At 43.8% G+C, this 15,841-nt stretch overlaps 2 protein-coding genes across 5 annotated transcripts in view; one reads left to right on the forward strand and one right to left on the reverse strand.

Annotated features, from left to right (window-relative positions):
• adcy2a (adenylate cyclase 2a) overlaps positions 1-6,818 on the forward strand; it is a 48,533-nt gene extending 41,715 nt beyond the window's left edge. For 2 of the 4 annotated variants that reach the window (XM_068596337.1, XM_068596338.1), the window contains 5 exons: positions 278-424; positions 1,329-1,439; positions 1,543-1,657; positions 4,075-4,199; positions 5,746-6,818. In XM_068596337.1, coding sequence (XP_068452438.1) covers positions 278-424; positions 1,329-1,439; positions 1,543-1,657; positions 4,075-4,199; positions 5,746-5,898 — 651 coding nt within the window. In that variant the 3' untranslated portion in view covers positions 5,899-6,818. Of the gene's footprint in view, positions 1-277; positions 425-1,328; positions 1,440-1,542; positions 1,658-4,074; positions 4,200-5,745 lie in introns of those variants that run through there. The other 2 variants (XR_011079424.1, XR_011079425.1) reach the window with 2 other exon arrangements.
• A 336-nt stretch (positions 6,819-7,154) lies between these two features.
• The window catches only part of dnah5 (dynein, axonemal, heavy chain 5), an 85,349-nt gene continuing 76,662 nt past the window's right edge, over positions 7,155-15,841 (reverse strand). The window contains exons 81-87 of the mRNA XM_068596331.1: positions 15,344-15,549; positions 15,077-15,280; positions 12,600-12,815; positions 11,244-11,456; positions 10,466-10,618; positions 8,411-8,642; positions 7,155-7,619 (exon numbers count right to left, since the gene is read on the reverse strand). Coding sequence (XP_068452432.1) covers positions 7,468-7,619; positions 8,411-8,642; positions 10,466-10,618; positions 11,244-11,456; positions 12,600-12,815; positions 15,077-15,280; positions 15,344-15,549 — 1,376 coding nt within the window. The 3' untranslated portion in view covers positions 7,155-7,467. The remainder of the gene's footprint in view (positions 7,620-8,410; positions 8,643-10,465; positions 10,619-11,243; positions 11,457-12,599; positions 12,816-15,076; positions 15,281-15,343; positions 15,550-15,841) is intronic.

The following is a 15,841-nucleotide window of genomic DNA, read 5'->3' on the forward strand; positions in this document are numbered from 1 at the left end:
AGTTTAGAGGACGCGATGAGGTCACTGTGGTTTAAATAGGAACGACGTCTCGCTGCAGAAAATGCAGAACGACGAGTCAGCAAATGACTCACTTGAACAGGAATCAGCTGTTATTCGGGTGATTTTAATCCTCATTGATGTTTTTTTTTATTTCTGAACACTGTCAAGTATTAAATTCAATACATCAGAGTCCTGTCGCCTGTTTTCCATCCACGCTAACGAGTCTGCGGCTCGTCGCTTTCCATCCGTCCGAACTAACGTCCGTTTGCTCGTGCAGGATCTGTACCACCAGTCCTACGACCTGGTGTGCGTCATGTTCGCCTCCATCCCGGACTTTAAAGAGTTCTACACCGAGTCCGACGTCAACAAGGAAGGCTTGGAGTGCCTGCGGCTCCTCAACGAAATCATTGCCGATTTCGACGAGGTGAGCGACCTTGTGACCTTCACGGCATCCTGCACGTTCAAAACAAAGCAGGACGCTCTTCCCCGCTGAGTTGCATTGATTTTTTTCTAAGCGTATGTGACCTGACGTTCAATTTACAGCCTCTGGAATTGGTCTTTTTTCTTTTTTGAGGATTTCGCAGACAGTTATGCTTCTTGAAAATCCATGCACTGCATATATAATATGCATATTTATACATGCATATCTCTTAAAATACATAAAAACATCTTTTACCATTAACCAGGGGCGTCAAACTCATTTTAGTTTAGGGGCCAGAAGTTTCGGGGGCCATCAAAATCTCATCAACACCACGAATGAATATGGCCAGTTGAGCAGTTTATGTCTTGTAATATCAGCGCTGCCATCATTTGTCACCGTGGCTCAGTGGTTAGCACGCCTGACTTTTTGTTTTTAATGACATTTTTTTAATGTAAACAAACAAAAAAATCTTCTGTCATTTTAACATTTTTTAAATATTTTTTTTACATGTAATATAAACAAAGCATTAACAAAAGAAAAAAAAGAATCTGTCATTTTAACATTTTTTTTTTTATAATTTGTTTACACGTAATGTAAACAAAGCATTAACAATACCTTAAAAAATAAAAAAAAATTTAAAAAATAAAATCTGTAATTTTAACTTTTTTTTATAAAAATTTTTTATAAATTTTTTTAATTACATTTTTTAAAAATGTAAACAAAACAACAAAAAATAACTTACAAAAAAAATTATAATTTTTTTTTATTTAAAAAGAAATACTTTTTTTATAGAATATAGAAACAAAACGAAAAAATCAAATTTAAACTAAACCAAAAAAAAGTGAACAGTTATCCGGCGGGCCATATGTTTGCCATAAACGATGTCCCATTGTGTTTGTGTGCACAGCTGCTGTCGAAACCTAAATTCAGCGGCGTGGAAAAGATCAAGACTATCGGCAGCACCTACATGGCTGCTACTGGGCTCAATGCGTCACCCGGGCCCGAGTACACAACCCAGGTGGGCTCATCACACACACACACACACATATGCATTAAGTCACCTTTTTCCAACGACAATTGAACGTCTACCTTACCTGGTTGTGTCTCCTCTGCTTCCCCAGGAGCACGACCGGCAGTACATGCACATCGGCACCATGGTGGAGTTTGCGTTCGCCTTGGTGGGGAAGCTGGACGTCATCAACAAACACTCCTTCAACGACTTCAAACTCAGAGTCGGTGAGTTGCACATGAAAAGCAACGCTTCGCTTCTCAAGGAGCCGCACTCAGCAAATGAAGCCTCGCAAATTTATTAAAAGACGTCGTTAATGTATGCAAGGCTTGAACCGCTTGTGGCTCATCCACTTTGCTAAATAAATGTGTTGTGGAGGGAAACTGGGAAGCGACAAACACCGGTTGCATGAGACTGGATCTGAGCGGATGCAGTGGAGAGATACCGCTCGCTGTGGACGACCAGCGGCTCGTGATCCTATTGAGTGTTCTGGGATGCAATTACAGGAGGCAGAGGTAGCGGCTGCAATGCTGAACACAGTAAAGGGCAAGCGGAGGGCCGGGCAAGGAGAGAACGTGGAGGGAATGCTGATGGAACCAGAACCCAGAGGCCATCTTTTTTTTCTTCCAGGCTCTGGAAATGGAAAAGAGGACGTAGTTGGTCAAAGTGATGGGATGAGGCGAGGGATTGGGAAACATCTAAAGGAAGCGCGATAATGTGGTTCAAAGTTCAAGCAACGCGAGCGATTGGACACTGACAGCGAGTTAACAGGAAAAGGAAAGCACCTTGGATTGTATGCAGGCTCTCTGCGTAGAAGATCTTTGACTTATGAAGGCTCGGGCTACCGGATAACAGTTTAGTAAATAAGCAACAAGAGGTTGATCTTCAGAACTTCTTGAATCCAAAGGCAGTGACTGGTTTGGTTGGAGTTGATGTGGCTCCTTTGAGGTACACTTCAGTGAAGTGCAAAGCGGTTATGCATTCCCTTTGTGAGCTACTTGGGGGGGCAAACCATCTTCCTTGGAAACCCCCAAAAACCGACAGGAGCTGTTCGGTCCGATTCCCTGTGCGGCTGTCGGTTGGTCGTCTTTGCAAGAAGGCGGAGCGCTCAGGGCATCATGAACTGTCCTCGAGCGATGTTTTGAAAGAAGGGATCGACAGCGGGTGAGATATAAAGGCTTGTCCTCTGGGACTGATGCGTAGGGCAGAGTTGAGGTCAATGGAGGAGAGAAGTTGGGGGTTTTACGGTGTGATGTTGGTGGTTGAGGGAAGACTGGAGTAAATGCCGGCATGCCGATGCCATGGGCTTCATTTGATGGAGGGTGGAGGGCGCGGCCCTCAGTGACATCACACTTAGAGTTGCTGAGCTGCAACCATTGGGAGCAACGCGATGTGACATTGAGTCGCGCTTTCCCAAGGTACTAAAAAACCTCTTAGCGCTCACCCACGAACTGCATCTCACCTGCCGTTCTGTTGTATCTTCTACATCTGCCAATATTCCTGACCTCGGAGACAAACAATGCCTAAAAGCTTCTGTGTGGGGGTTTCATAAGCTGACGGATGCAACACAACAAAATCCAGTTGTATTGCCCATTTGTACCATTAAAAAAACACAACAAGCTGGAGGGAGAAAACGGAGAAACCGACACTCTGCATGTCGTGATTAACTGCACGCCTGGTAGAAATGCATTGAACTAGCTTCAGGCACTTTAATAGCGGTTCAGCCCTCGGTTGCATATCGTGGCGCCGACAAAAAGCAGATGAAATAGGAGAACCCAACTCCGGCAGAGCATTGCAACCTTTTGCTGGCTTCTTCTTTAAATCAGCAGTTATAAATATTTACCCTTTATCCATTTCTCTCCATTTTAACACTCCGGTATGCTTTAGAGGGGTCATTTAATCATCTTGACAAACGTCTTTAGAACAAGAATATGAAACTCTTTGCAGGAAGGTTTAGTCGTGCTAACATAACAGCAGGGTGAGCGAGAGAGAGAATATTGGAGGGAGAACTGAAGAGGAAAGCATTGCGGGCGGCTCACAGCTCCCTGCGTGGGCTAAGAGGAAAGAGTTCGATACCTTCAACCCGTCTGTGGAGTTCTCAGCGTGGATTTCTCCATTAACTCAGCGGTGTGCGTGTGTGTGACTGTGTATCCCCGCTGCTTCCAGCCTTAAACGCAGCACAGAAGGACACACAAGCCCTCCCCTCCCCCACTGGGATTGGACAAAACCACCTGCCGGGTGCCTGCGCACTTGTGCAGATTGTAATTTTTAAAAGATTGACTTGGGGAGTGAAGAGCGGCGCCGAGCAGAGAGGTGCCGGGACGGCTGGGGATCAGCCTGCATTTAGCTTCCTCGTCGGCTCATGTTCTGAGGAAATCTTGTGAAAAGCTTTTGTTTTCTTTCTCGGAAAGGCCTTCTTCTTTTTTGAGCTGCACTCTGACTGCACTCCATGGATTTATCAGTGAGATGAAAACAAAAAGATTTTAACAATGCCCTTGTGTGACATCAGAACAACACAGTGATGCTTCCTTCTTGAAAGAAATAACACATGTCAACAAGTAAAAGATGCATTGGAAAGTACACAATACAATGTCCTGTAATGTCCCATACAGGTGCGTCTGTGATGCTTTGTTTCCGTCCTCAGGTATTAACCACGGCCCGGTGATAGCCGGAGTCATCGGAGCCCAGAAACCGCAGTACGACATCTGGGGGAACGCCGTGAATGTCGCCAGCAGGATGGACAGCACTGGAGTCCTGGGGAAAATACAGGTGATCAATATATCTGGTCATATTTCAAAAAAATGTCTTGAAATTCCATTCTTCAAATTTGGCACAAATGTGTCCGTTTTTTGTTTTTTTGGAAGCTGATGCAAAAGTGAAAGATTGCGAAGGCAGAGACTCTGAGTCTGTGGTTATGTTTTATGTTTTGGGGTTTTCTGTCTATCCGGTGGTCCATTGTGGTGAATGCGATATGAACAGCTGCAGGGAATTTGTCAAATTTGGCGGTTTCCATTTTGTTTTTGGTGATATCTCAGGATCGGTTTGGGCGAATGTCTCCACATTGAGCACTCGTCTGTTCGGCCTTAAGGATGAACTGGAAGTTAAAGATCACCGAGACTCGTCCGTTCTCGACGTCTGGAGTGAATTTCTCCAAATTTTGGCCCAAATTTTTAGGACGAATTGATTATAATTTTGTGGTAAAAAGTTCCCAGTTGATCCAAAAACACACATTTTGGTCCATAACTCAATAATTCATTTGGTAATTGTGACAATTTCACACAAATGTCTGATATAATAATAAAATGAGATTTTAGATGGACATGAACCGCAACATTAATGGTTGGCGGAGTCAAACAACTGCGAGGTGGTAGATGCTAGAAGCTAGGTGCTAGGCTAAGTTCATTGCTCAACCTGCAGCGTCGAGCTGAAAATAGTTCACAACAATAACGCAAATGAATAATGTGTGATTTACCTCTGCAGGAGGAATGAATGGCCTTGGTGCTGAGACACAGACAGTCCACCTAAAACTAGCAACAGCCTCGCTTCAACTCGCTTTTTTACATTTTTATTGGAATAAAGAAATTCAGAGTAACTTCAGCGTTGACCGATTCCTAAGACGCATTCAAGAACAAACCGCTTTTAGAAGTCTGGACCTGTCAGTTTCTTTCAAAGCAGTTTTCATATGAAGACATTTTAAATGTCAGTGCAGATCTTTAAAAGATAAGTTTTACTCCTTCTGCGTGTGCTATTTATAGCAGCAAGGACATCTATCATCTCTACATGTGACATCTTTAAATCCCCCCCCCTCCCTGTTTGGGCGCTGATGAGTTATAATGGTTTTCCACCTGCATGTCGTGCGGCTGTGTGAATCCTTCAGTCCTCAGTCTGCTCACATGACAGAAACATCTGCTGCAGCACAACTGGAGTGCTTCTCAGTTGCTCTGCAAGATAACCTGTTGATATTTAAGACACTGCGAGTGAGTCTAAGATCACACACACAGATATGTGCAATCCTCTCATTTCAATATTGCTACATTTCATTTGATGCATTAGCTTTGATGATTGCAGTGCCTGTTAATAATTAATGTGCAGAAGCAACAGTGGGATTTCCAGGTAGCATGTAGATAATTCCCTACGTGTGTGCAGCTACTTAACGCACACATTTTTGAAAGATTGTATGGAATAAATATCAAGCTTTAAGGTTTTGACGAGACTCTACACACGGCTTTTGTCCGCTAGCATACAGTAGCGGTAGTTTTGGGGCTGCAGGGGTTAAATTCAGATGTTGAAGTTACCGATCCGGTTCTCCCCGCAGGTGACGGAGGAGACGAGCCGCATCCTCCTGACGCTCGGCTACATGTGCTCGTGTCGAGGCATCATCAACGTCAAGGGCAAAGGAGAGCTCAAGACCTACTTTGTGCACGCCGAGATGACCCGCTCGCTGTCCCAGGGGAATGTAATGCCATGAGGAGACGCTAACATGCTAACATGCTAACCACGGGCGAGGAGACGCAGAGTGCGACACACATCTGATTCGAATGCTGCGTTGTAAAGCTAGCCATGCTACAGCTGTAGATACATTTAGGTACTCACTCGCTTCATGTGACTACGTGCAGCACGTACGGCTAAAAGGCAATAACCTCTGAAACATATTGGAATTTGAATGTTGGATCCAGAAAAAGTCCGTCCAGTCACTTTGCCTTTTTTTTTTTTCCAGCAAAGTCCGTCAAAAACAGAATCTGTACTTCACTTTCCAGGATACGAACAAAGGCTTCAATGTTCGCATCAGGCCTCTTGGAGAGTTTCAGACATGTTGGAGATGGATGTAAGGACGTTTCCTGCTCGCCCACGACCAAGTTTTCTTTTTTTACAAAAGGGGATATAAAAAGCAACGGATGGAGGAGACAGCTGATGTTAAAAAGCAAAGGAAACCTGCATGTCCACGGTGTTGAAGGAGACGTGTGTGTGTGTGTGTGTGTGTGTACATAACTCCAACATTGTTCGCAGCACGAACTCTTGGATGTATTTTACAGGTGGACGATAAAATGGAAACGCTTCAAAAATAAAAAAAGAGGCTATGAATATAGTGATATTCATGCAGGGTTGAGGTTCCCAGAAGCGTCCTCGCGCTTTAATCATCTCGCCTCCGACAGTGAAAATCTCTGGAAATGGAGATTCAGGTGTTTGTTGACGCCGGAGCCGAAAGGTGACGAAGATGATTGGCGTGATGAAGGTGTGCGTCTTTGGGGCCTCGTGTACAGCGTAGCTTTTAGAGTGCGTGTACGGTGGTTTTCTAACAAAAAGAAAAAAGCTACCAAAAAAGTGTTTTAATGTTTTCTGACGCTGTTGTTTTTTGTAAAAACTTCATTAAAATTTCTATGTATTTCAGTTCTACCGAGTTCTTATTCATATTTGCACATTAAATGGATTATTTTAACACGCAGGGAGATTCCTCTCACAATAGGAAATGGACTCTTTCGTTGACATTGGATCTCGGGGGAATTGAGGCAAAGCGAGTGACTCTTTCTACTCATCTCATGCGTATTCGCTTGTTAAAGGACCAGAAACACGAGCGCAGTGCGACGTGAATACCTCTGCTTACTGGATGCAAACTCGTACTAAGCGACGCTTTGACTCCTGGTGAGTAGATGGACTCAAAACGCTGACTCACAATGGGGACGAACCCAAATCCTGCAGGTTTTCAACTAAAGACGGAAAAAAACATCCGTTTACATTTTTTGAATAGAAATAATCCAGAAGACACACTGATGAGTTCAGACGCTATTTTAAAACTATTTCATTACATATTTCTCTTCTGTGTGCCATAATAATGCAAAAAATACTTTAATACAAATTATCCGTCATCTTCATCCTGATTTAATGATGTTCTGATATTTAGGAACACTGCGGCTGGAGATTAAACTCCAAAAAATACTGAGAGTTTGGAGGAATCAAGACATTTATCGTCTCCTTCTGCCTCGAGCTCCACAGATAACACTGACATGTTTAAAATATGGTGATGACATCATTAATGTCTCTATTTGACGTCGCAGAGCAGCGCCACGCCCCGAAGGATCCAGTAGTCCGGAGGAAGCGAAGTCTTCAGATCCACGGCGGCGATGTAGTTCATGTCGGTCCGAACCGGCTTCTTGTAGACGGGACAGGAGTAGAGGCGGGAATCCTTCACGCCTGCAAACAAACAAACAAGTCCCACGTGTCAACAGAAGATAAACAAAGCAACAGCTGGTGAAATCATCTCTTGATTAGCGTCATAATTAAAATCTCTGTAGCGAAGTAAAGGATGTGTTTAAATCTGGAAGGAGATGTTGTGGGACAGCAGAACATCTGTTTCTTATGAACTCGAAATCTGCTCAAATCAGGCAAACAACTGATGTTGTGTTTTTATTGCCCAGCGGGAACCTCCAGCGCTGAGGAATCAAGACAAAGATGTTCGACCGCCATGTAGCCGGTTGGTTTATAGTCCTGGAAATGTGGTTTAAAGTCATAGAAATGTGGTTTAAAGTCCTGGAGATAGCCGTTCAGTGAAAGCCTCCCTCCTTTCTCTCACAACGCCACACACACTTTAAGTCGCTCTTGCAGCCAATCATCCACGGACGCCTCCCTCCCCGTCTCCTTTGCGGCGGCGTTCTAGCGGGTGAAGCCGCGAGTCAAAGACTGGCAGCGCCGCGTCTCATCAGATCGTTTCTGTTCCTCGCTCGCCGGCGTCCACGGAGGCTTCCTGTCTCTCTGGCGCTTCCTGAACGCAGCCGCTACGTCATATGAGGAGCAAACACACTCCCGGTAATCTATTCTCAAGCTAAATAAATAGCACTTAGTCTGCTTGACATTTAAATGTTACATCAATCCATCCCGAACGAGGCGTGGGATGCAGATGTGGAGGAGAGAGAACGAGCGGACGCTAAGAAGACGGATCCTGGAAGGGAAAAGACGAGGATGTAGAAGAGAGGAATCCACCTCACCGTTGTTCTCAGCGAACATCCTGATCACGGGCATCACCTCGAAGAGGACTTTGGTTTTGGAGTCGAGGAGTTTGCAGCCGCGGCGGTCCCAGCCGGCGCCCTCCAGGTAGAGGCCGTACACGTACACGCCCTCGGCGGCCGGCTGGCCGACGTCGTCCTTCATCCAGCGAGTCACCTCGTTGCACAGAACCATGCGGTCCAGAGCCCAGCCCTTGTTGGCCCGAGTGATCTCCTGCAACACACACACACCAAGAAGCTTTATCTGCAGTATGATGTCATGTCTCAGTTCCCATTTTTATCATTTTGATGAATATGTGAAAAAAACGATCATAAAAATTCTTGTTTTAGACATTTATTTACTTGTATCCACCATTTTATTCATATATTTCACTGCTTTTGAGAACCTAAAACCTTTTGGTGAACCATTTTCCATCACCAAAACCTTCAAACCACATGAGTAAAGTTATGTTTTCATAAGAAATATGAAGAATCTCCAAAAATCGAGATTCCATTTTTCAGCTTTAGAGTCATATTTTCTCTTTACACTTTTGCCTCATGACAATGTTGCCTCATTATATAAAGAGCTGAGATTGTTCTGCAATTTATGATGTAAAACATGTGTATGTATCTTATATGAAAGCGCCTTAAAAAGGTTAATTTAAGACATGTCATATCGAAAAAAAATAGTTTGAAAATGACCTCATGGTTGGGAGGCGAACATGAAGTTTCTACAGAAAAACAACACATGCATATGGAAGCCCATTCCCACCACACCCCAAAAAAAAAAAATTAGGACCCCCCCCAAAAAAAGAACCGAGGATAAAAAAAAGGGTCAATAAAAAAAAAAATCTTTTTTTTTCTGGACCAAAAAAAATAATCAACTTTTTTTTTTTTGTTGAGTCAAAAAAAGGAAACCCCCCAAAAAAATTAGGACCAAAAAAAAATTAGGACCCGAAAAAAAAGAACCGCGGATAAAAAAAAGGGTCAATAAAAAAAATAAAAAAAATTCTGGACAAAAAAAATAATCAACTTTTTTTTTGTTGACTCAAAAAAAAATTAGGACCAAAAAAAAAAACAACCGAGGATAAAAGAAGGGTCAATAAAAAAAGTAAAAAAACTTTTTTTCTGGACAAAAAAAATTTTTTTTTTGTTTACTCAAAAAAAGGAAACCAAAAAAAAAAATTAGGACCAAAAAAATAAAAAAAATTGTTCGAGGATAAAAAAAGGGGTCAATAAAAAAAAATTAGGACCAAAAAAAAAAAAATTAGGACCAAAAAAAATAAAAACATTTTTTTTTCGTTGTCTTTTTTTTCTGTTGACTTGAAAAAAGGCAACAAAAAAAGTTTCATTCCAGAAGAGAAATGAGAACTTGACTACTGACTACAAATGGAAAAATTACAGTTACAGCCTAAATATAATTGTAGCTAATATATGTACAGACAAAGTACATTGTATATTTTTTTTTTTGTCCTAATTTTCCTTTTTTTTGTCCCTGATTTTTTTTTTTTGGTCCTAATTATTATTATTTCTTTGGTCCTAATTTTTGATTTTTTTTTTGGTCCTAATTTTTTTTTGGTGTGGTGCGAATGAGCTTCCATACAGGTAAGACCTAAGCTGTAAAACAAGTACAATAGATAAAAAAGTATTGTCTTACAGAAAAGTGCACTCCATATATTCACTATATTTATTCGATCTCAACGTGTCCTTGAGCAAGACACTCAACCCTAAAACCTGCTCCCTTGACGCCGCTGTGTGAAAGTTAGAGTCCTGACGCGACACCTCGCTGTGTGAAGGATTCCTCAGTAGAACGTCTTTGAGTGTCCAGAGCAGCGCTGTATGAAACCAAACCTTTATTATATTTAATAACAATGAAGATAGATGAAGAGCACGACGCAAGATCTTAAAGTCGAGTCAAACATTCAGATTAATCCCTCATCAGCACCAGAAAACAAAGGTGTGTGTGTCTCCCTCAGCGTTCCATCTGGTACTCAACGGCGCTGGAGGGAGGGAGGGAGCAAGGGAGCGAGGGAGGAAAGGAGGTATCCCTGTGCGTACCTGTCTCATTGCTGTCAGGAAGCCCTGCGGGTTGAAGAAGCCCGTCATCCAGAAGCAGTTGGGTCGGCCTTCAAAGATCCAAGACTGGAACTGCCGGTTCCGCTCCAGCAGCTCCGTGAACCAGAAGCCCAGAGTGCTGGAGGCCCACGAGGCCTGAGAGACGACAACAACAACAACAACAAGACACACGACAAAGAAAACCGTCCAGACGGATGAAGAGGAGACGAGGAGACAAACGGAACAAAAAGAAAAAGGATCGTGAGAGAAAAGATCAATTCAAAGAGACGAGAAAGCAACAAAACAAAGAGGACGCAGCTTTTCAAATCTTCATTATTGTGACGACTCGAAGGCCAACAGGAAGTAAACGTTATCCTGCTTTGTTGCTTTTGTTCGCTTCCCTCATCTCGACATTAAAGAGTCACCAGAGTCGCGTTGGTTCATCACTGTAATGGACTCAGAGCGCGTCATGTTAGAGGAAAGAAACTAAACCTTTTGATCCATGTTAGAGAAATTAGAACTGCACAGTAATTAAAAAAAGACGTATTAATTCAAGCCTCCAGCCTCCTTTAAGTGGAATTATGTATTAAATGCAAAAGGCGTTAATCGCTTTCAGTGCAATTTCAAGATGACTCGTCGTATCACAAGCGTCGCTTTGCTCTTTGTGAAGCATAAACATATTTAAATATTCATCTTAAAGAGTAACTGATGATCTGAAAGTGGGAACAAGGGAATTAAAAGCACAAGGTTTTTTTTTGTGTGTGACTTCATTTAAACCGACCTTCTTCCAGCGGGCGGGGATGCGCGCGTCGTGCATGCAGTCCAGGGCGTCCCGCAGGTTCTGGCTCATGATGATGGTCCCGTCGATGGCGAGCAGCAGGTCCGTCAGCGTGTTCCTGACCAGCACGATGACGCGCTGCATGCGGTCGATCTCCTGCCGCAGGAAGATGTTCATGGGCTGGAAGGGACCCATCTTCTGGAGGCGCTCCCTCACCTGGTGACGGGCGACCAAGATGAGATTTATAACACACACACACACACACACGCACACACACAAAGAACGACGTGTTCACAGGCCACACCTGGGATTACCAGGCTCAACATACCACCTTAACGTAGATACCACCTTAACATATACATACCACCTTAACATATGCATACCACCTTAACACACATACCACCTTAACACAGATACCACCTTAACACACATACCACCTTAACATATGCATACCACCTTAACACGCATACCACCTTAACACACATACCACCTTAACACGCATACCACCTTAAGATGCATACCACCTTAAGATGCATACCACCTTAAGATGCATACCACCTTAACACATGCATACCACCTTAACACATGCATACCACCTTAACACATGCATACCACCTTAACACATGCATACCACCTTAACACATGCATACCACCTTAACACATGCATACCACCTTAACATGAAGTGTGGAGAGTAAGATTTTGATTTTCTGCATGAAACACTCAAAGCTCCATCAGGTACACACACACACACACACACACACACACACACACACACACACACACACACACACACACACACACACACACACACACACACACACACACACACACACACACACACACACACACACACACACACACACACACACAGGATGTGAGGTTTCCATAGTGACCACTAATTGCAAAGAACAGAGAAAAGGAGAGAAGCTTCTGGTTGTGATCGTTTTCCTGGAGGAGTCAGACTGATGGCGTCATTTACAGATTAATTTCTGGAGTTTTAATCCAGTTTTCTTGCTCTCATAAACCGCTGAGAGCCGACGCGTTGATGTGATGTTCTTTGTGCCTCAGAGAAGTCACATTCTACCCTCACTTTACCGCAAAAAAGAAACACAAAGCTTGCACACAACACAGTCAGCAGCATTAGCAGCATTAGCTTTAGCAGCATTAGCATTAGCAGCATTAGCTTCTATTTTTGATCCCTTTTCTCGCCGTCTGTCACCGTCTCAAACACACAAAATGTTTCATCACCTCACACCGGCCACTTTGCAGAGCGCTGGAACACGTTGCTTCACTTCCTTTTAAACACACCTCGGGCTGCGCGCACAAACACACACACACACACACACACACTCACTCACTTCAAAAGGCACGTAGTCGGGAGGCAGTTTCTCCAGCATGTCGTCAGCCAGCCGCGACACCACGGCCTCCCGGGTCTCCCCTCCGCCCGACGAGCTGTCCTTGGGCTGGATGTTCAGGATGGTGTCCAGCACGTCTTTGGCCAGCTTGCTCTGGTACGTGATGTCGGCGTTCGGGTGGAGGCCGAAGACCTCGGGGGTGTCGTAGGCCGGCAGAGACTGGAGGAGAGAACAGAAGAGACAAAAGATGAGACGCAGAGCTGATGAATGAAACAAGGTACAAGCTACAAGGTACGAAATAATAAGAAATAAGGCACAAAATATAGTAGATGTATTGCACAAACAGTGTAATATGTAAATAAAGTGTAATATGTGAATAAAGTGTAATGTGTATAAAGTATAATATGTGTATGAAGTAAATTATGTGTAAAAAGTATAATATGTGTATAACGTGTAATGTGTATGAAGTGTAATATGTATAATATGTGTATAAAGTATATAATGTGTATAAAGTATATAATGTGTATAAAGTATATTATGTGCAGATATCTGTGAAACCCGTTTTATTATTTTTTTTACACCTCAGCTTCCAAACACATCAGCGCTGAGCTCACTGCTGTGCTGCAGCCGAGTGTCTCCTCCTCTGACACACACACACACACACACACACACACACACACACACACACACACACACACACAGTGTCACCCTCCAGTGAAAGCGCTCCCTGTGAACAGTCATGATATTTCTCCTGCGGTCTCATCGAGCCGGCCGGCGCCTGAGGAGACGACCGTTTGTGATATGATCCCAAACAAAATGTGTTTATTTCCTTCGGCTGCAGAATGTTTTGGTTTCTCCAGATGGATCAAGACACATAGACACAGTTTTTGGTATTAATATCTGCAGCGGTAAAAATCAAAAAAATCTGTCAATTACCGTCTGGAGCAGCTTGACGGCTGAAGAGCAGAAAACATGAAGCTACACTTTTTAACATAATTAGTAATCAGAAGATATCGGAGAGCTAAATATGTTCTGAATGTTTGAGGTGCGTAGAACAGCTGTTTGTGGTTTGAGTCTCTCTCTCTTTATCGTGTGTGTGTGTGTGTGTGTGTGTGTGTGCTTCCTGGTGGGTTTGGAGCTGGAAGCCTCAGGGAACTGGAGGCCGCTGCTTCACGTCTCAAAGACTTCTTCCCTCCCAGCAGCATGTTGGACATTTCATTCATGCTTCAGACTTTATTTACTATTTAAACGGTGCTGTTCGCTAACAGCTAAGCTCCAGACGCCTGTATCTCAGCCAGTGATGCTACTAAACAGAGGAAAACATCTGCATGAATGACACCAGGCCATTAGATTCTCAACCACATCAAACAGGACGTGAGCGCAGCGACCGGCAGCAACGAGACACCGATGCCGTCTCGTGCTGCAACGATTACCAGCGTTGCATCTGCTTCATTTTCTGTAATCTCTCCACTGTAATTATCTGGCACATTACAAAGCAGCAAACAGACCTGACACCGTGTTAAAGTGTTTCTCTACTGGGGAACATCTGCAGCCGTCGATACCAATTGTTCAGCTGCTCTCGTCAAATACAAAAGAACTCACAATGTGCAAAGTGCGGCCGCACTTAAAGGAAGCCGTGACATTTTAATTGGGGTAAAAAAATCTTTTTTTAAGGGGGATTCAAATCAGGGCCAAAGTGTTTCTGCTGTGGACTTTTGAACTTTAAAAGTGACTAAAGGAAAGGAGCTACTGTCAAATCAAAGGCAGTGAGGAGGAACTGCATCATTTTAAATGGTGCAGAGACTGTTAGCGTCTCTGAGTGATGACGAGGAGACGAGCCATATGGTACTGAAGTCTGCTAATGAGGATCCTCATGAAACTACTCAAACAAACCTCCTTTACGCCTTCAGGAATGCTGCAATAGTGTGAAACTGCAATTAGCGCACAGGAAGTAGATTTAATCTGGGCAGCTTTCCACAAACACGATTTTATTTTACATCTTTTAGCTTCTTGTTTATCAGCACATGACTTTTGTTCTCATTTATGTGTCGATCGGGAACAACTAAGAGTTTGCGTTATTATTTTTGGATGCATGTTGTCATTGTGCAACATGTCCGTCATGTGTGTGCGCTCATGTGTGTGTGTGTTTGTGTGTGTTCTCCAAGGCTGTGTTTGTCATTCTCCATTTGAGAGGCGGTGCAGAGGACTAAGCTCGCTGAGCCTGGGAGCTGTGAGCATCCATCATAATGAAACTAACTTTAATGAAACTAGCTCAGGAACTGCCCCCCAGACACACACACACACACAGACACACAACACACACCAGTTGGGGACACAAGGGCATAAATAAATCAGACGTAATCTGTAGTAAAAGGAACAGTACAAATCACACGAGGCAGCCTGCATCTGGCGCGTCCTGCAGAAACGTCTCATCCTCATCGTTCCTCTTTTCCTTCTTTGTGAGGTTTTCAGTGACTCACCTGAATGTGGGTCAGGTACTGGTCCACGTTGGAGCATTTGGGGATGCCGTATCCTCGGTAGAAGTTGAAGGCGGGCGCGAACATGTCCTCGCTGAACCACACCTTGGCGAAGGTGTTGAGGAGGCGCTTGTCGTAGTCGTCGGTCACGCGGCCGCCGTATTGAATCTCCCCGATCATGTAGCGCACCGTGGTCCACGACACGCCCTGGAGGACATTGTGTGAGTTTGTTTGTGTGTTGCGTGTTCGTGCGTGGGTGCGACCTCCTACCTTTTTCATGTCCATGTCGTCGAGGTGGTTCTGAACAAACTGCACGGTGGCGTTGAAGTCGGCCTGGTTGAACTCGTAGGGGATGTTCCAGCCCAGAGGGCCGTACTTCCTCCTCTCCTGCACGGTGCTGTGGAGGAAGGCCACGCCGTACAGCATCGGCTTCCACTGCACCATGTTACTGACGTCCAGAAGGTCCTGGTTTATACCTGTTGAGGGAATACGTGGCGACATTAGCAGCCATCTTCACCAAGCTGCAGACAAGCCAAAGCCTTCCAGCGACATACACGAGCAACAAACACCAGTGTAGATTCCCCTTTTAAAGACTAATACAAAGATATGTTGGGACTAAAAACATGCGTTGAGATGGATTTTTTGAAATGCATGTGTTTTTATTTTTTTAAATTAACATTTTTATGATTTAACAATGTCTCAAAGTCTAGATTTGACCAGATTACAGCACCGTATGCAGACTTTTAACTGAGTGATGCAAGCTGGCAA

Source organism: Clinocottus analis, unplaced genomic scaffold (genome assembly GCF_023055335.1).
Source record: "Clinocottus analis isolate CAN_PGR_092001 unplaced genomic scaffold, fCliAna1.0.p SCAF_36, whole genome shotgun sequence".
Lineage (NCBI taxonomy): Eukaryota > Metazoa > Chordata > Actinopteri > Perciformes > Cottidae > Clinocottus > Clinocottus analis.